The following is a 21,045-nucleotide window of genomic DNA, read 5'->3' on the forward strand; positions in this document are numbered from 1 at the left end:
GGAAGAAAATAGTGTATTCAGCAGTTGTTTTATTTACTGTAAGACAAATTAATAACTAGTATTGGCAGTTGGAAATGAAAGTATATTTTTCATATGATATTCAGAAGTAGAGGAAAAAATTATCCATAGGCTTGTGAGAAAATTAAACACTATTTCTTGATTCATATTTTCCAAATGTCATTATTATATTTTATTTAAGTGTTAATTTAACATTTCTAGTTATGTGTATATATGAGCTAGAGTAATTTTAAATGAAAAATCACATTAGCTTTCTAAAGGCTAATGTTTAGCTGAGAAAAAATATTTGCATTTGGCTAATATAACACGCTAACTCTAAGAGAATTTTTTGAGGAAGTATATCAATAAATTATGCTTGAAATAAGCAGCACACCATTTAATTCTGCCACCAAGTACTGACCAAAAATAAAGGAAATGTCAGTCTCTTAAAGTGAAGAAAAATATTAGGTAAATTAAACTACTCTAAACTGGCTTTCCAGAAAATAAATTTTTTAATTGTTTTAATTCATACATCTATTTTCTATGTATTTTTAAAAGGCAGAATAAATACTGATTTGCAGGAAAAATACTTAGCATCTTCATTTCCACATATTCCTGCCATGTAGAGCCTAAGTTAGTTTTTATTGTGATCTTGAAGTTTTATCTGAATTTCTGATGTTACTTTACAGCAAGCTTAGTAAACAGAAAAGTAGATTTGATTATTGATTGAAAAAACAGACCTTTATGCCCTAAGTGATTTTGAAGCTATCAACAGTGACTATGTAACTTTTAGATGATTCCTCTGCTTTTGGTTCTAGTATGGGTGATTTCATTGGTTATTTGAGTTTTTCTGCTGAATAGGACACTTTCAGATCTGTTAATGTTACATAAAATGGGAAAGCAGATTAAGAAGGTTATGCTGTATTGCATTATGTGTTGGTGATAGACCTGGTTAAATTATTCACTGTAAGTTGGACAATTATTAGTTATTAGGTGTAGCCTTTTTCTTTTTCAAGCATGCTTTGAATTTAATCTAAGTATTTTCTTATAGAATTTATAAAAACATTGTGTTATAACTACAGTGCCACTCTAGAACTGAAGGTTGCCTCTTGTGAACCATCCTATGTGTCTTTTCTATTTGTCTAAATTAATTAGAAACTTTCAGAGAAGTTTAAGAATCCACATTTAGGCAGAATATGCAGTTCTGTTGAAATCAAAGAATTTTGAAAATTCAAGTCAATTTTCCAGACACTTTATTTCAGAATAAGACCAAGGAAATACATACATCCATATATATAAATATATATATATATATATACACACACAACTTACATTGCTATGGATTAGTTCACAACTAAATTTAAATATTTTGTTGTTAATTATTTTGCTGTATCAATGCAAAATTACAAAGCTCCAACAAAAGAGTTTGTATTTTTCCAGCTAAAGTAAAACTTTGAACCATTTTAAAAAATAATTTTCTTGTAGTGAAAAAACTATTTTACAATAAAATCTTTACAGAACTAAATTCTTTAAGATTTCATTTTTTATTTCATTAGTTCTCAATGTAATTCCTACCAATTATATGTCTCCACTAAACCGGAAAAAATGTGGTTTCTTTCTTTGTCTAAAGAACTCTGTTTAAATTGTAAGCTCTTTGGGACGCAATTAAAATTTTATAATATATTTACGTAATACATTTCAGTTGGATCTAGTGCAATATGAATAATAATATGCATCAATGTTAACAGGTTTACGTTTTGACCTTTCCACTGTTCATGAACTCATGGACTTGACTTTTGAATACATGTTTGAACAACTAATTAATGTAGCACTTTTTCCTCTCTCTGACTGAATAACTACAAATTTTTAAGGCCTATTGCAAAAACTTTCCTTTTGTCAAATAACAAGCATAACAACAAAAGCCATTTTGCAATTATTTCTGTGAACATGTCTGTTAACCATTGTTACTCAAAAGAAGAAATGTTATGATTTCACGTGAATTTCTTCAGTATTGTTTACTGTATATAATGATCAATTATTAATTTGATAGCTAATATTCTTAGTATGCACGTTTTTAATTAAGTATTGTGACATTTTTTTCACTGTCACATATGCAGTTGTGTCTCTGTATGATAGTTGCCAGTTTTTGCCAGCACCTATGAGAGCTGACATACGAGATCTTTGTTAGCCAATTAGGCCACACTGCTTTGTGCCAAAGTTCCTCTTCACGTTAGTAAGAATGTATATGTAATCATAGATGCAGCGTTCCACTTTAAATTTTAACTTCTTTAAGTTGGGAAGAGTTTAGGATTATGTTATTTGTTGTTGGGAAGTTGATAAATGCTGTTAATGTCTGTAACTTCAAAAGTGTGCATCAGACTAAGAAGCAAATGCAGATAGATATGCTGTGCTATAAAATAGTAAGTGGCAATTAAAAGAGAAAAGGCCAGAAACAGCCTCCATTTAGTACAAATTGTTAATGGGGTAGTTGTTGAAAGTCTTGTCCATAATGACGAATGTTAGTCTTGTCTTTCTTCAGACAGTTCAGGAGAAGCTGTCAACATGAATGCAACTGACAACGGGGTCAGTAGTCTCTGTGCAATATGTGGAGACCGAGCGACTGGAAAACATTATGGTGCTTCCAGCTGTGATGGATGCAAAGGATTCTTTAGACGCAGTATACGTAAAAATCACGTCTATACATGCAGGTATTTAAAGTGTTTATCTAGAGGTGTTAAATTAAGGAAATGAAGCAAAAATTACATTCAGAGTTTTTCAGACTTTTCAGAGTAATGTCAGGGTATTTTTGGGTTTATCTTCAGGAGTTCTAACCGGAATTTTTGTTGAGTATGTGGTTCATGGTATATTCTTGTGATTGGGAAAAACATCTTTTATTCAAGACTACTTAACATTACACATTCCAGATACTATATTCCAGATGTCAATTGGTATTGTTGATGTCATTATATCACTCAAAAGTTGATTCTCTCTTCTAATTGCAGAAAAAAAGAGGAAGAATTCTCAGATTTTCAGTGACAATTTTAAAAGTTTAATTATTTTCTGTTTTCTAAAACTTCTTTTCCGTTTTTTTTCTTAAGAATGCAGTCTCTGAATAGAAAGTCTAAGACTTATGAGTCTTATTTTAAGGATTGCACAAGCACACCTGCAGATCTTCCCACTTCAAGTGACGCTCTGCTTTCTTGAGTGACTATTTTTCCCTGTCAGTTTGAATAGCAATCTGCCAATTTCTAGGGTTTTTTTTCTAGGTTTTCTGGCCAAATTATCACACTACAGGTCTGTGTACCATGTTTGACAAATTACTCTGTGCATGCACAAGTACATAAAATGTTAGTTTTAAATTGTGAGCAGGGAAACTTCTGTGACTTTAGACAAATCACTGAAGGAGAAAACTTTTTGTAAGAATGACTTGTTACTAGAAATGTTGTTTGCTCTACCCTTGCTTGCTTAATACTGTTATAACAAAATCTCTCTCATATAGGTATACATTATAGCATAGACATAACCCTAAAGTGATGTTACAAGAGCTGTGATTTCAAGACCTCTGCAAATCATAGACCTATTAAACTAACAAACACATGCACAGCAAAAAGGCAGAAGCAGCAAGAGAGCAGGGGAAGTGGGGTGGTGGGTGGGGTTGTTTTTATACATTCCCCTCAGGCACATCTGTAAGCCTTCTTGCAGTATCACACAAGCCAAGGGCTCTTGCCTGCCAGTGACACTTAGTGCTTTCCTTGATTGTTCTTTCCTTTTTCTATTTGTAGCTTTTCTTCTTTTTTTTTTTTTTCCCCCACTGTATTTAATGCAGCATTTGATGCAGCTGATTACAAAAATGTCTCACAAATAGACTGAGGTTTAAATGATGCACATATCTCCAAAATTTTCCATGCTTGTCCATTCCAATGCATATGTGTTTATACGTACACATCTATTCCTGGAAACTGAGTGGATATTAATTAACGGATTAATTAACCAATGGATTTTTTAAAAAATCAACACAACAGAGAAAGTCTGTGCTTATGGCCATTATTCTGACAGGGCAGATTAGTTGGTTTTCTTCATAGTCAGGGTGCTGCTTTATTAATGCTTTATACATTTACCTTTTCTTGTCTGATAGATTCAACCGGCAATGTATTGTTGACAAGGACAAAAGGAATCAATGCAGATATTGTCGTTTAAAAAAGTGTTTTCGAGCAGGAATGAAAAAAGAAGGTAATGGAGTCATTTTTTATTTGATACACAAAGAGAAATTATGTCAATTAGTTTTATAATGTAATAAAAATTCTAAAAAAACTCCAGCAGAATAATTCAATGGAAAGTCTGCTATAATACCTTCATGATGGAGAAAAGCTTTTATATTGAGGTGAACTGTGCATCATCTAATTTCCAGGTGGGTAAGCAGTTTTTACGTTTGAGAATTAGTAAATCTATGGATTCAAAGTGAATTTGCAGCTGTTTAATCCATGAATCCTGGAACCATAATTCATTGATTTCTAAGTGTTGAGCTATATCCCAGAAAAGTGTGAGATTTTAATTTTAATTTTAACCAAATTTGAGTTATAAAATCTTCATCTGGGATTTTTTTTTCTACCCTAAGTAATGTCAGTGAGAATTTACTGGTTCTTCCATTAAATTTAAATTTTTGAAGCACTGAAAAAAAAAAGACTGAAATTAAGCAAAGAAGTATTGGTTAGAACAGTAGTGATAGCTATGAGTGGCATATCCACATTAATTAAAAGAATTTCAAATCTTATTAGGCCTTAATATGGGATGATTTTTACTTACACATGTTACTGATGACAGATATGAAGGAATGTTGAGTTTCACAGTGATCTTCCTGTCACAGTGGAAGGACCACAGGTGCAGAGCAATAGCAAAATTTTTGTATCGGTTGTTGGGACTGTTGCTTCACTGGCAGTTATGATCTAGAAGCAGAAGATATCCTGATCTGGTTCAAATAAACACTCAAAAATGGTCCATCAGAAACTTTGCTATCTGGTCTACCTGAAGGCCAGTCTGCAATATGAGTGTGCAATTCTCCTGTACTGTAACTAGACTGTAATATTTTTAGTCTACATTTAGCTTTCCTAAGATAAAGGAAGCTGTTTCTTTATGCTCTTATATATCTATACTGTGGTACTGCTCTGCTAGTGATCAAGTTTTGATATGAAGTAAAATAGATTTGCTCCTTGAAGCTGGATGAGGATATTCTGAAGTCTTACACAGTGTATGTATGAAATAGGTTTGATAATTGCCATGGATCTCTTTGAACACAGTTTAGTCTTTTGGAATGTTAGCTATTAAAATCAATACCATATTGTATATATATTATCAATTTGATGTGAGGAAAAAGGAAGACTTGTGTGTCCACAGCAGCCCTAAAAGTTTTGCAAAAGGCAGAGGTTCACAGACTTGCATAAGCTGGAATTAAATAATAGTTTATATACAAAGAGACATCAGTCCAGGCTGCCATTTAAAGCAAGTCTAACTTCTAGGTTCAATCAAGTTGCTTGGGATGCTGTCCAGCCAGATTTATACCATCACTGAGAGGAGAGATTCTACAATCTCTCTCAACAGTTTCTCCCAGTGCTTAACCACCCTCATTGAGAAGCGATTTTTTTTCTTACAACTAACTGGAGTGTGTCTTACTCCAGCTAAGGTAATGTCCATTGCCTCTTGTCCTTTCACTGTGCACTGAGGAGAAGCTGGTGCTTTTTTTTGGTAAATGACAGAAATTAAGACCTCCACCTTGATCTTTTATTTTCCACATAAAGATGTCTCTCTCATCTTGACCTTGAGCATCATAGAATCATAGAATGGTAGGGGCTGGAAGGGACCTTTAGAGGTCATCTAATTGTGTGAGTTACATCTCCATAGCCTTCCACTGTACACTGCACAGCTTTCCAGCATCTCTCGTGTACTGGGGAGACCAAAACAGAGAAATAATCACTTCCCTCAAGATACTAATGCAGCCTGGTGCCTGGCTAGCTGACATCACCATGAGACATGCTGCTGACAAGTGTTTATGAAGTGAAGATATATCCTGCAAAAATATTCTAATTTAATTTACACTGCTGTGCCTTTTCAGGTCCCACAACTCTCATTGTGTCCAAACCAAGTTTGTTTAAGGCTTTCAAGTGCTAAAAGAATTCAGAATGCTAAACTGTAAATTTCATTTTTGTATGTTGGTATATACACCATCAATGGATGTCTCATAGTGTATCATAGTCTATATGATGGTTTCTCAGCTTGTTTCTAGCAACTAGCTTTCTTTTCTTCAGGGCAAAGGTTAAAAGATCTCCATCTGGTAAAAGCTATACCAGCCGTCTTCGAAAAAAGATGCACCCTCCCTCATATAGTCTCTACGGAAGGCAATTTTTTGCATGAGCTGACAAAAAGGCTTTAGCAAGATAGACAATTCAGTCTAATAATCCAAAATTATGCATATGCAGGAGAAAATTGAAACATTTCCCTATGATTCTTAACGTGCTCTACCAGTGGCTTTCATCAATGTTTGCCAGAATAGCTTACTGTATTTCTAGTATTAATCAGTGCTGACCTCATTTTAGTTATGTATATAGCACTGAAGCTGCTGAGAATCAATGAGCCTTTTTTTTTCCCCCAATCTTTTTAAAAAAGGTTGTATTTGTTGTTTCCTATCTATGTGAACATTTAGCACTTTGTTTATCACTGCACATTTCTTACTGTGACCTTAATAAAAGGCTCATCAGTGAGTGTCCTTGGCAAAAAGTTGGTATACCTCTGGAATAAACTATGTGCATTGCTCAGATAAACTCTGAAAACTACTTAGTGTATAGAATATTTTCTTCTTTTTATTGAAGCCTTTAGTACTAGTCCTAAATTCTGAAATGCAGATTGTTTCCCACAAAATGACAAACATATCCTTGGAAATAAAGCTGCTGTTCTTAAAAGATGATGAGATTCCTTGTGCAATAAAAATATTTTGATCGGCACAATTCTTTTATTTTTATTCTCCTTGGCCTAACCTTGGACGTGATCTGTGTTTTGGAAATACCTGATTGATAGTTTTAGTTTCTCTTCTTCCTTCAATTCAAAAGTTCGCCTTGTTGCTTCATAAGCCTTGCATGTGCTGATCAAGGATTCCTTATCCAAAGCCCTTTCAGCTGCCTTTTTTTGGACCTCATGAGACATGCTTACTGGCCTGAAACTTTAGGTTTTTTTAAACTTAGTTTATGTTCTGTAAACTGACTGGGAATGCAGTGTCACTGAGATGAGACATAAGATTAAAGTTTCAAAATTATCTTACTAGTAGATTAAGGTCATGATTTGTTCCTGTTTCGGGGTTTCTCACAGGAGAGTAGGAGTAGAGATTTCAGATTCCCTCTGACAGATGTTTTCTCAGTGGTGGTGCTGTACCTCTTGACCTGTTAAGCAATCTGGAGATGTCTATTTCTACCATTATCATAAAGCCTCCCTAATTAAATTCATGAAAATAACAAAATGACAGCATGTGTTCAAGTTCAAAGGAAGAAAGAGGCTTTACGGTAATAAAGCCAGTCACAAAAGTGCTAATAATTCAGTATTTATCTACAATTAGTTATATAAGTAGTTTTCACAGGCAAACAGTATACAAAGACTGTAAACATATATTGTCATCCTTCCTCATTATAGAGACCTTAAAGAACAAGGTTGTTTTTTGAATGTCATACCTTTTGATTCTTACAGTTATCCAGTAATATTCTGAAATGATATTGTGTGGCAGTGTCTACAAGTCAATAAATGAGATGATTATTTTTTTCCAGCTGTACAAAATGAACGGGACAGAATAAGTACAAGAAGAAATACTTTTGATGGCTGCAACATTCCCTCTATCAGTACATTGTCACAAGCTGAGACACTCTCCCGTCAGGTACTGAGATCTACCACAAAATTATTTGATAACTTCAAGACTATTTTTTTCTGAAGTTAAATATCTTCAGTTTCTTATTATATTTAAAATAATTACTAAAATTACTTTTTTTCTACTAACAAAAATCACCTAGCTTCCTCTTCCCAATGAAAGAATCAGTAATAGAATACATTCTCAAAGCAAAGTCGATAAAAAAAAAAATCTACTTCTTCCAGAACAATATGTCCTAGGCACCTTTCTTAATAAAGGTTTATGGTTCTTACTGCTTTTAAATCAGCTGCTGACTCAGGCAGCTGGTGGCATCTATCTATCCTTGAAACTGGCTTTCCTGTGAAACATTAGGAAAAAATTGTCCAAAACTATTACATTCAAAGGGGTGTGGACACTCATTTCCTTACATTCTTTTGAAAATCCCATTTTTAATATCCTTAGACATTATAAATAAGGCAAACGGAGGTGTTCCAACTGCAGAGTCTATTCACATCTCGCTTTTAAATTTTCTTTGTCTCATCTGAACTTCATTTTCTTTTTTTCTTTTTTTTCCTCCTATCCAATCAATTGCCAAATGGAACAGTCTCCAATCCTTTTTTGCACCTCAGATAAATCATGGTCATCGATTCTGCATTCTTGCACCTCTTACTAACTTGCTTAGAATTTAACTGCCACCTTTATGATTTCACACTGACTGATTTATACACCCCCAAATGTTTTGTAATCTCATCCTTTATCAGCATGTCTCTTAGGGTGGAACTGTCTGTAAAGAATTGATGCAGAAATTACTGGGTGATAGTCTTTGCCACATATTGCATGTCTGTGCAGACTAGATGAACATAATGGACCTTCCTACCTTTCATACCTATACAGTATGAAAAATATACCTATTTTTACCTCCTTAGTAATCCTTTGAACTTGCTTATTGTGCTTTTTTGTGTGTGTGTGTGTTACTCCCTTAATCATTTCCAACTGGCATATGCAATTCCGGAGTAAGAGCTGTCTTAAACAAAATCACAACCTCAGCCTTTCCTCCAACAAAGTTCTTTTCAGATGGTAGAATCCTGGCCTAAAACATCACATTGCATACACACACAAATTTATTTTACTTATTATTTGTTATATTGTAGTAGGAGAGAATTGCTCCCACTATGCCAATCATATGAGAAGATACACTCTTGGCCTCAAAGACCAAGAACTCACATAAACAACAATAGAAAAGTCTTAAAAGTCCACAATTTTCCCTCCATCGAATGAGTCTTTGAGTTCAGTTCTGAGAAGAAACTTGAAGGAAGTGGTAGTGTCACAAGTCATGGACCAAAGCCTTCAGCTGTGAAATTACAAAGAAGGTAGCACTTGTCCCTTTTGAATTTTTCATATTACAATGAAAACATTAATTATTTTTTTCTCTGAAGATCCCTTACAAGGGGAAATTGTCCAAGTATGATTTTTCTCCTATACATCCAAGAGAGGCTTCCAGGATTATGTAAATGTGAAAGGGACGTGCTGGATCTCTTGTAGGAGTAAACACGTATTTCTCTGATGGTTCTCAAGACAATAGGAATATAGTGCTCTATTGTCATGTTCATCAAGTCATTAATGGGTACAAGTTACACTGGGAGAAAATCACAGAATCACAGTATTGTTTTGGTTGGAAAAAACCTGTAAGATCATTGTGTCCAACCATTAAACCATGAACCTAAGCACCGCATGTATATGTCTCAAATATCTCCAGGGATGATGACTCAACCACTTCCCTTGAAAGCCTCTTCCAATGCTTGACAACCTTTACAGTGAATAGGTTTTTTCTCTATCTGATCTAAACTTATCCTGGTGCAACTTGAGCCCATTTCTTCTTGTTCTGTCACTTGTTACTTAGGAGAAGAGACCAACATCCACCTCACTACAACCTCCTTTCAGGTAGTTGTAGAAAGTGATCATGTCTCCCCTCAGCCTCCAGACTAAACATCCCCAGCTTCCTCAACTGCTCCTCATAAGATTTGTACTCTAGACCATTCACCAGCTTTGGTATCCTTCTTTGGACACACAGGAGCATCTCAAGGTCTTTATTGTACTGAGGGATCCTAAACTGAATAAATATTCTAGGTGCAGCCTGACCAATGCCGAGTACACTTCCCTGGTCCTGCTGGCCACATTATTTCTGATTCAAGCCAGGCTACCATTGGCCTTCTTGGTCACCTGGGCACACTACTGGCTTATATTAAGCTTGCTGTTGACCAATGCCTCCAGGTCTTTTTCCACTGGACAGCTTTCCAGCCACTCTGCCCCAAGCCTCATAGCATTGCATGGGGTTGTGTAGCCCAAGTTCAGGACCTGGCACTTGGCCTTGTTAAACCTCATACAATTGGCCTGGGCCCATCGATCCAGCCTGTCCATGTCTGAAAATAAAAAGCTCTGAAAAGCCTTCCTACCCTCAAGCAGATCAACACTCCTGTCTAACTTGGTGTTATCTGCAGACTAATTCCCCTTGTCCAGGTCACTGATAAACATATTAAACAGAACAGGCCCCAGCACTGAGCCCTGGGGAACACCACTGATGACCGGCTACCTACTGAATTTAACTCCATTCACCACCACTCTCTGCACCAGGCACCCGTTCAAGCCACAGGCAGTCAGTTTCTCCAGGCAGATACTCTGGACAATTGTGTCAAAGGCTTTACTAAAATCCAGGTAGACAACATTCACAACCTCACCTTCATCCATTAAGTGGTTCACCTTGTCACAGAAGGAGATCAGATTCTTCAAATCGATTGGGCCTGATGACCTGATTGTCCTGTAAGTGTCATGTGATGGCACTCAAGATTATATGCCTCATAACCTTCCCCAGCACCGAGGTCAAACTGACAGGCCTGTAGTTCCCAGGATCCTCCTTCCATTCCTTCTTGTAGTGTCACATTTGTTACTCTCCAGTCACCTGTGACCTGCCTGGTTAGCCAGAACTACTAATAAATGATTGTAAGCGACTCGGTGAGCAGTTCCACCAGCTATCTCAGTACCTTTGAGTGAATTCCATCCAGCCCTATAGACTTACATGTGTTTAAGTGGTATAGCAGGTCACAAACCATTTCACTTTGGTTTCATGAAGAACAATATATTAAGTTCATGAGTCAGTAAGTCTAAAGGTTAAACAATCTTCTTGTTTTTTACCTTCTTGAATTACCTTCCAGTTGGTTCATGGTGATATCTTTTTCTGACAGATTAGAGCATGTCCTGCTATGAGAACTCTCTTTATGTTGGTTTTGAATCATGATGAAGACTTCTCTTACTCTTCTGGAAAAAATGAAATGTGTTGAATTTCATTGCTCTCTCTCTGTACCAAAGGTTTTCTAGACCTATAATTCTGGTAGCTTTCACCTTAATGATATTCAGTATTTTCAACTTCGTTTTTGTAGAACAGATGCCAGAAATGGACTTATGATTGCAGCAGGGATTTCACAAATGTTCTATATACAAAGATGCAATATCCCTGACCTTTTTCCTACATCAAAGCCTTTGAATTATGTGACTGGATATGTTTTCACCTCCCTATCTCCTGTATTTCAGCTGATTAACTAATATATCTAAGTTTACTGAATTACTGAATTACTGAATTATGTAGGAAGCACTGAGTTTTAGTTCAGAAGAGCAACTCCTTTTGGCCACTCAAGAATAATGACATTTCACCACTGATCCCACTGGGAGATTTTACATGCATCTGGGCATGAGTGGGATCTGATAGAAGTCAACCTAAATAGCATCCACTGTCCTGAAATTTGTAGGTATAAAATATTGCAAGACCCATTTTTGAGGGTGTGAAGACAATAAAATTACAGAATTTCCCCAGTATGCTTTCTAATAAAATGTAAGGTTAAAGTCAGTTTCATAGCCTGAGTATAGTGATGGGGTTTTGTTGTTGTAGTGGAATCTTTTTCTCTTTTTCCCTTCCCCACCCCCCCCAATATTTTCTTTTTTTTTTTTCCCTGGTATGATAGCAGCTATAAACTGACATCATCTTCTCAGGCTTTGTTTTATCTTGTCTTTCCTTCCTGAATTAAGAGCAGGACTGGTTTTGTTCCTCTCCTTGAAAAGTCATTAAGAATCTCAGGATTTGGCTCAGTGATAATGTGAAAGTGCCCAAGCTTCAGGCCCAGAAAGATATTGCACTCTTCTTATTTCACAGAACACTGTTCACTGCAGGTGGTCTAATGCACACTCATATCCTTTACATTTGCTCTGAAACCTCTCAGGCCTCCACCTATACTGCTACTTCATCATTACAAACCATTCTCCTCCAGGCACTAAAGAACCCCTGTTTTACCTTCTAAAGTTAATGATACTTATCTTTTCACTAGGAGAACATGCTACCCCTTTATCTCTCCCTTTCTTTCCTCTTAATGTTACTGCATGCCCCTATGAGCTCTTATTTTTTTCTCTGAAATTGAGTAAATGTCAAACATTTTAAAGGAATAAAAAACCCCACCTCCCTCTTTGAATAATAAGGGCTCTGATATATTTTAAAATAGTGGTTTGAAATAAGAAGATATTGTATGATGATATGAATACTGTAATTTTTAACATATTGTAATATACACAGGTAATACTGAGATTTTTTTTATATAATTTATATGCAGACTACCAGTCTATATGTTCAAGGAATTTCTCAAGAGTATGCATGATTACTGCTTCAATTTTTTCTAAAAGACGCTGTTAACTGTTGAAAATGCAGTTAAATGAAATTTAACATTGATAAATTTTTTCTCTCACTATGGACAGATCTCAGCCTCCAGTCCTGGTGCTAGCACTGACATAAATGTAAAGAAAATTGCTGGTATTAATGATGTCTGTGAATCTATGAAGCAACAACTACTGGTTCTGGTGGAATGGGCTAAATATATTCCAGGCTTCTGTGAATTACCACTGGATGACCAGGTAGAGGAGACCAAGGAGAGAATTTTACTTAGTGTTCTGTTATTTCTGTGTTATTCAAATATTGAATTAAATACTAATTTTGTTTGATCAAATAGTTCTAGACCCACTGTCTTAAATTCTTTTTTAAGTTTCAAAATAACGCCACCACAAAAAAGGCAGAGGAAATTGATAAGGTTCTAGCATGTTAGAAAAAAAAAGCAGCAGCAAACCAGTATGTTCTTCAGTGTTTTATGCTTTCTATATTCTTTTGTAAGTAGAAATACCAAGCTGCATGAAAAAAATGAAAAAAATCTTGTAAAAAAGCCATGCTTTTTTCTGACCTTGCAAAGTGCTTATTTCTTGTTCACCTTTCACTATAATATGGTTTAAGACAGCATGCTTTTTAATTTGTCTTCTCTACTTGCAAGAAATAAAAACCATTAGAATCTCAAACAAATATCGAACATGCTAATATCAATGAATAGCAAATAGTCTTTCATATACTACAGTGTATTAAATTCATATTATATATAATAAGTGTGAGGTAAAAAAGTATCAAACTTTGAAAATTCCTGAGGGTTTTTATAACAGACACCTGATACATCATCATATCTTTAATACATCAGAGTAAGTTGAGCTGGCATACTCAGAACCAGTGTCTCCATGCCTCAGTTCTCTCACTGGCTACTTGGACAAGAGGTTCATTTATGGGTCAGATTCTCTTGATTACAATCCACCAAAATCTGATTCAGCTAGAAGATGATGAAGTGAAATTGTGCAATTCCTCCTTTTTGCCTCTTCAGTCTCTCAGTTTTTAACAAAATCCCACAAGGAAGGTTAGGTCATACTTTGGCTTAAACTGATCTCATTCCCTCTTATTATCTTCCTTGGGAATATGGAGGTGTTGCAGGCCACAGGAGACCTCTAAAACAGAAGGTTACTAATGTCTTTGCAGACCCATAGAATATATGTGTGCAGGGGCTCAACATACTGGAATATGTTAAAAATTGCTATTTTTATTGTTAAGTAAAAAAAGAAGGAATGAGGCCTCATTAAAAAGTTCCTGTCTATATTTGAAAAAAAAAAAAAAACCAACTTAGAAAGATAGGCTGAAAACGTCCCTTGCAGTACTTAAATCACAGAATCATAGAATCTTAAGGTTGGAAGGGACCTCAAAAGATCATCCAGTCCAACCTCTGCCAGAACAGACCACCTAGAGTAGGTCACACAGGAACTCATCCAGGAGAGTTTTGAACGTCTTTAGAGAAGGAGACTCCACAACCCATCTGGGCAGCCTGTTCCAGTGCTCTGTCACCCTCACAGTGAAGAAGTTTTTCCTTATGTTTCTTTGGAACCTCTTGTGTTCCAGCTTGTACCCATTGCCCCTTGTCTTATCATTGGACATCATTGAGAACAACTTGACTCCATCCTCTTGACACTCGCACTTTATATATTTGCAAATTTTGTCTCCTCCAAGCTGAAAACCCCCAGCTCCCTCAGCCTTTCATCATAAGGGAGATGCTCCACCCCATCATCTTGGTAACCCTTCATTGAACTCTCTCCAGCAGCTCCTTGTTGAACTGAGGGGCCCAGAACTGGACACAATATTACAGATGTGATCTCACAAAGGCAGAGTAGAGGGGGAGGAGAATCTCTCTCAACCTACTGCCCACAGCCCTTCTAATACACCCCAGGATGTCATTGATCTTCTTGGCCATGAGGTCACATTGCTGCCTCATGCTCATCCTGCTCTGCACCAAGACCCCCAGGTCCCTTTCCCCTACACTACTCTCTCACAGTTCATTCCCCAACCTGTACTGGTACATGGGTTTATTCTTTCCCAGATGTAAGACTCTACACTTGCCCTTGTTGAGTTTCATTAGATTTCTCCCCACCCAACCCTCCAGCCTGTCCAGGTCTCATTGAATGGCAGCACAGCCCTCTGGTGTGTCAGCCACTCCCCTCAATTTAGTATCATCAGCAAACTTGAAAAATGCATATTGGGAAATACCGTGGAACCTTAAGTACCATAGAAAAGTAGTGACAAAGGTATTGGAGTTAAAACAAATGCCACTTCCGCATTTGTAATACCCTCTTTTAAGGGGGCATTGTGCATTTAGTTGCAAAATAAACCATCTGGTTTTGAAAAAAAAATTCCTGATCTGAGAATCTGCCTGATTTACAAACTATAGAGCAGATCAGAGCAGATAAGTTAACTGTGCTGCAAACCTGAAAAGTCTTAACACATTAAGGATTCCTATGTACTGTATACCTTTATAGCACTCATAAAGTATTGGCTTGGATCCATAAGAAAATAATTACTTGCCAAGAGAGGAGTTCCTTAAAGAAAGGGAGACTAGCACTGACGTTTCAAGCAGACATTAAAAACAAAGTAAATAGGTGACACAGAGTAAACGACCACATTTTTAAGTACCTTCCTGGTATGAGTCAGGTTTCTTCTTTGTTGGTAGTAGTGGATATTTTAGCATATCTGGCTTTGTTGGAGAGAAAGCTCTTTTAAATGCAACATAAATTTGTCATTCAAGGTGAGAAAAATGAAACACTGATAGTACCAAATTTACTGTAACAGTTCATTCAAACCCACTGGATTGTTTAGTGTCAACTTAAAATTCCAGCTAAAACATTTTTAAGGGAATAGACACTAGGAAATAAATGCAAGTATTATATTTATTGAGAAGTACCTTGCAGAGCTATACATTTAAAATCTAGATCAAATGCTGGAAGTGACAAAAGATGACAATTCAATTATAGTGTTCTGATAGTGCAGTGTTAAGGGTTTTGTATTCACTTTGCCTTTTGCGTGAGACTCTTAACAGTGTTAAATATGTACCTATAGCTGAACACAGTCATGGTAATATACATCCTCATTTCTTTCTTACTTCTTTATCTTCTAATGAGTCTGCTTTTTTTTTTATTGAGGTTGCCTTGCTAAGAGCACATGCTGGGGAACATCTGTTGCTTGGAGCAGCAAAACGGTCCATGGCGTATAAGGACATTTTACTTTTAGGTAAATATTGGTTTTGTTTTAATTAATAATGATGATATTATATTACATTAGCAACCATGTAATCACTTAAGTGGGACAACTGTTCTGGCACAATCAGAGCAATGCATTCTGTGAATGTTAAATAGCTGTTAATGACAGAATGTCACCTGCCCTCTTCCAGCAAAAGCAGGTGGACAATTTCCAGTGAGTTTATCCCGATAAGAATTTATTGGACAACAAAATCTCCAATTTAAGGGACATAGTTTTCTTACGTTAGCATCCTTTCTGTACTTTTATCCCATGAAAACACAGAACAATAAAACAACAGCAGCAAAAAAGAAAAACCTTTGCCTAAGAGAAGAGCAGTCAACCTGTGGCTTATGTACTAATTTCAGTCTTCATGAAAACCATTTACATGTAGCTTTCTCAAGAGCCCCTCATAGTCAGAGAAGACTCTTCAGGCTAGAGAATTGGATAGCCTGTTCCCTGCAAATCACTTTCCCAAGAACCCTCCCATTGCTGCCTTGACAATCACCACATGGCCATCATGTAAACAGTATGCCTGTTGTCCTCTGCCATGTGGGAGGTGGATCCATTCATGGTGTGGGGAGAGTCATGCTCATGTAGCCATGTCCTTGGTCATCTGAAATGGCTTCTTTCCTGGGTTGTATATACAGAGCATGGCTGTTATGGAAGGGAATGTCATCATGGTGAAAGCATGTCTTCCCTTTGTTCACACAGCAGAGAGGCACAGCAACATTATGAAATGTATGCCTATGTGTATAGTGACATGAAGAGGTATTTTTTAGCCTTGACACAGTACCATTCTGAAATGTGCTGTGTCAAAAATGGTCTCTTTAAATATGTGAAGCACTGGGCTGTTTTGTGAGAAAGTGTGTAGGTCTTCTTGGACAATATTTTTTATATGAGGCAAGACTATGTGGAATATAGACTCAAACTAGTTTCTTCAATGGTGGTGTTCTACAAGGAGGTTTTCCACTGCTTGTTCTCTTTCCTCTTTTGGCCTGCTTTTTCATACCTCTAAATCAACTTGGATTTATTTTTACGCATATCATAACATTAAAAGGACAAGAAGGGCTTGTTCTGGAGATATGACTCTCAGCAGCAATCCTTTCAAGTTAAAAAATACACAAATTACATTCTTAACCTAGTTCTTTCTCTACAATTTTACTGACAAAATTAACACAAATAAAATGGAAATATTTACAGTTTTATTTGGATTAGTAGGCAAGAAAGAAAATCATAATAAAGTAATAAGCAGAATATTATAGTCAGTATCACTAGCATCAGTATATATACCAAAAGAAGAAACAATTTGAGACTCCAAAACTTGTTTCTGATATTTGGAGCTTATGAAACTTATTGTCAGTTTGACATCGATCTTTTATGATATAATAATCGTATTTTCTTTCAAAAACTGCTCATTTCTAGAAGCTCTGTGGGCTTTCCCAGTGTTCTCGGCACTTACATTAGATCATTTCTGGACAGACGTGAATTAAGATGCTATGATGGAGACTTCTCCAAAATGGAAATTTAAAATTAAAAGAGCAGGGAAAATTCATTCTTTAATGAAAATTTTATGATACTTCTAAGTCTTATTAGGAGTAAGAGAAGCATCTGTTAAAAAAAGAAATATTCCTGGTGACTCCTCTGGAAGAGAGTTTCTTTGTCTTTTGACAAACCCTGATCATTCAGCTTGAGATATATTATTTTCATGAGGGAAGAAGATATTTTAAGGTGTAAAAATAAAGGCCTACTTGCTCCATACTTGTGCATTCAATATGGAGCTCAGTCCTGTGGACTAATCAGTAACTGTATGTGTTGTCATATTTACATGCACACATTCTTTACTAGATGACAGCTATGTTTTGTACATATACTCTGTTTGGAAAGAACAGTTTTGTATGATACAAAGGAGAGTTATTACTTTTAAAAATATGAACTTAAGCAAATTTAAACGTTCTTTTGAAAATGAGCTTTATCTAGTGTGTTTCATCAAAGTTTTTATATCAGTCCACATGTTGCTTTTCTTTCTCTCTAAGGCAACAATTACATAATCCATCGCAACAGTACTGAAGTAGAGATCAGCCGAGTGGCAAATCGGATTCTCGATGAATTAGTTCGACCCTTCCAGGAAATTCAAATAGATGACAATGAGTATGCTTGCTTGAAAGCGATTGTGTTTTTTGATCCAGGTAACTTTTAAAAAGATCTCTCAGAATTATTTCACAAGTATTGAAAGTAATTTTTATTGATGTAGCATTCATTCATGTTGTCTAGCTGGATGGAAAAGAATGAAATGAAATAAAGATGCATCTCCCAAATTGTAATCTGCTTTGACTTTAATTTTTGGGGTTTTTTTTTAAGATGCAAAAGGCCTGAGTAATCCAATGAAGATTAAGAATATGCGGTTCCAAGTCCAAATCAGTTTAGAGGATTATATTAACGACCGCCAGTATGACTCCCGAGGAAGATTTGGAGAACTTCTGCTTCTACTGCCTACACTCCAGAGCATCACCTGGCAAATGATTGAGCAAATACAATTGGTTAAACTATTTGGAATTGTTAAAATTGACAGTTTGCTTCAGGAAATGTTACTGGGAGGTAAGTTAACAACTTATTAAATTTACTATGTTGTATTATGTTGAATTTAGCATACTGAGATGCTGAAGAAATCATGATGTAAGCAAGCACTTTGACTGCTGTCTCACTGTCTGAGCTTTGGGTCACGTGATTGTTAACTAAAGCCTTCTTTTCTTGACTGCTCGTCTCATTAACTCAGTTCTACAAGCTCAGATTGTGCTGTGTACTTCTCAGTCATTGTTGGCTATCTAGAAAAACAATTCAGTAGGCAGATGGAAGAATCCTTGCAAGTATTTCATGAAATCCACTGTTAATGTAGTCATAACAGTGACAATAGACACAATGCTTAATAGGATTGAAGTCTGGATAAATTGTTTAATGAATACCCAGAAGCAATTATTCAAATTGCCAATCAAAATATTTGCTCAGTGTAAATGTAATTATTGAAGTATAAATCACTGGCAATAACATGCTCTTTTGAATTGATATATGCTCATGTTATTTTTTACAGGTACTTCCAATGATGCCAGTCATCTGCATCATCCAGTACATCCTCATTTAGCACAAGATCCATTAACTGGCCAAACTATCCTCATAAGTTCAATGTCTACTCCTGTACATACAGAACAGATTTGTAAGTAATTGCAAGTTAGCCTTTTGTCATAACATTTCACTGTTAGATTTAAAAATATTAATTAGAATCAGTGCTCATAGAGTCATTCGATCAGCATTCTGAAATTAATGTAATTATGTATTAAAAATGTATGTATATGGTGTTAAATAAGAGACTTTTACTTGAATTTAATCTTATTTTTAGAATTCAGCGCCATTCTGATATATCAGTGTTTTCACATGCACAATTTTTAATAAACAAGAAAATTATCATAATTAAAATATCCTATTTTCTTAGCATGCCAAATGTAAGAGAACTTCTTTTCCCAATGGTATTATGTATATATGCATGCTAAGTAGGCCAAAATGTAAAAATACATATTTCTTTCTGTATTCTTTTTCAGCAACTCCAGAAACTCCATTACCTTCCCCTCCTCAAGGCTCTGGGCAAGAATACAAAATGTCTACAAATCAGGCTTCAGTCATTGCACAGCAATCTATTTTGAAACAAAAACCATTGTGATAATGTTTCTATCTCTGTCTTTTCCTTCCTTCCTTCCTTCCTTCCTTCCTTCCTTCCTTCCTTCCTTCCTTCCTTCTATCCTCTCCCTCCCTCCCTCCCTCCCTTACTTTTTATGCACTAGATAAATTGGTAGGACACTTGCACATTTAAAATCTCAGGATGACAAAGGATATTAGTTCCTCAGTAGCCACTGCTGTGGGTGCTTCCTAAAACACCTCATGATTTCGAAAGTAATACTCATAGTCCTGACTGCAACATGTGACTGTACTGTGGACACCACAGTCTGACAAATATGTATAGAGGCTGATAATATTTTTAGATCTCTTAACTGCACAGAATCCTTTTTTTTTTTTTAATTTTCTAATTGTTATCGTAACATTATTGTTTAAAATGTGTATATAACTTTTTCATTGTGACTGAACTGGTTATTGCTTGTTTAGCTGTGAATTGTAGTCATGAAAAAAGGCAAGATTCCATTAATAATAAAACAGTAGGCTATCAAACAAAGAACATGCATTAAATAAAAAAGGAGAAAATACTTAATGGACAGAAATGCCCAATTAATTTTTTAAAAATCTTGATTTGAAATAACCAATTATTCTGAGTAAAATTTCAACAAAATTGTTGAAACCTCCCTGCTTACCTATTTGTATGAATCAGAGGGCCTGCCATGGGCAAATATGTTCGAGGACTTTTAAAAATCTGTAGACACAGTAATATACCAGACAATTGGACAGTGCCGAGGTATGAGTGCTAGCATTTAGATTGTTAAATCATTAGCACAAGGACTGGTATGATTTTGGTCAAGACTAACTAAAACTCTCCCAAACAATTTCTGAGTACATTTTTGGTATTTTATTTTACTCTATTTTATTTTTGTCTAGAGACACTTTTCACCAGGTGCTTTGGATATGGCCAGCTTTTTTTAGGGGCACAGAGACTAGGAATGTGACCGGACCATACCACTTGACCTCAGGGCTGGAGTAGAGACTTTGTACTGTTTGATTTACTAGCATAAACGTAACCACTGTGTTTATTTGCCTAACTGGCTGGTGAATGAATGTTTCAGCAACCACTCTAAACTTCACCAACACAGAAGTTTTAGTTATGTAGTAGCTCTCTGTCTGGAGAAGTATGGCTTACCAAGTCAAATGACTAATGTGCCAGAAGTTCAGCTCCAGATGTTCCTGGTTTGAGACATGGTATTTCAAGACATGACAGCCAGCACAACAAATACTAATCCTCTGGATTTTTAAGTTTTCAGAAACTGGGAGTGAATTGATTTACTGTGACGAGCCGCCTTGTCCTCTTCCTCCCCTTCCAGTCTTGGGGGGATCCAACACTAAGTTTTGTGTCTGGAGTCTATAATAACCCATCTGCATTTGGACCCTCTGTGAATATGCACAAAGGGGACCCTGCAACACATACTCACTTGGACATTTACTTGGACGTTTACAGTTGAAATTTGTGAAAATAATCTATAATGGTATGTAA

At 35.9% G+C, this 21,045-nt stretch overlaps 1 protein-coding gene across 1 annotated transcript; it reads left to right on the forward strand.

Moving 5' to 3' along the window:
* The first annotated feature begins 2,544 nt into the window (after positions 1 to 2,544).
* Positions 2,545 to 19,551, forward strand: HNF4G (hepatocyte nuclear factor 4 gamma). Its single transcript, XM_010201640.2, has 9 exons — positions 2,545 to 2,705; positions 4,133 to 4,227; positions 7,800 to 7,906; positions 12,671 to 12,826; positions 15,746 to 15,833; positions 17,876 to 18,028; positions 18,201 to 18,437; positions 18,928 to 19,050; positions 19,433 to 19,551. Exons 1-9 carry the CDS (start codon positions 2,560 to 2,562, stop codon positions 19,549 to 19,551), a joined length of 1,224 nt encoding a protein of 407 aa, XP_010199942.2. The 5' UTR covers positions 2,545 to 2,559.
* Positions 19,552 to 21,045: the final 1,494 nt, after the last annotated feature.

Source organism: Colius striatus, chromosome 4, assembly GCF_028858725.1.
Source record: "Colius striatus isolate bColStr4 chromosome 4, bColStr4.1.hap1, whole genome shotgun sequence".
Taxonomy (NCBI): Eukaryota; Metazoa; Chordata; class Aves; order Coliiformes; family Coliidae; genus Colius; species Colius striatus.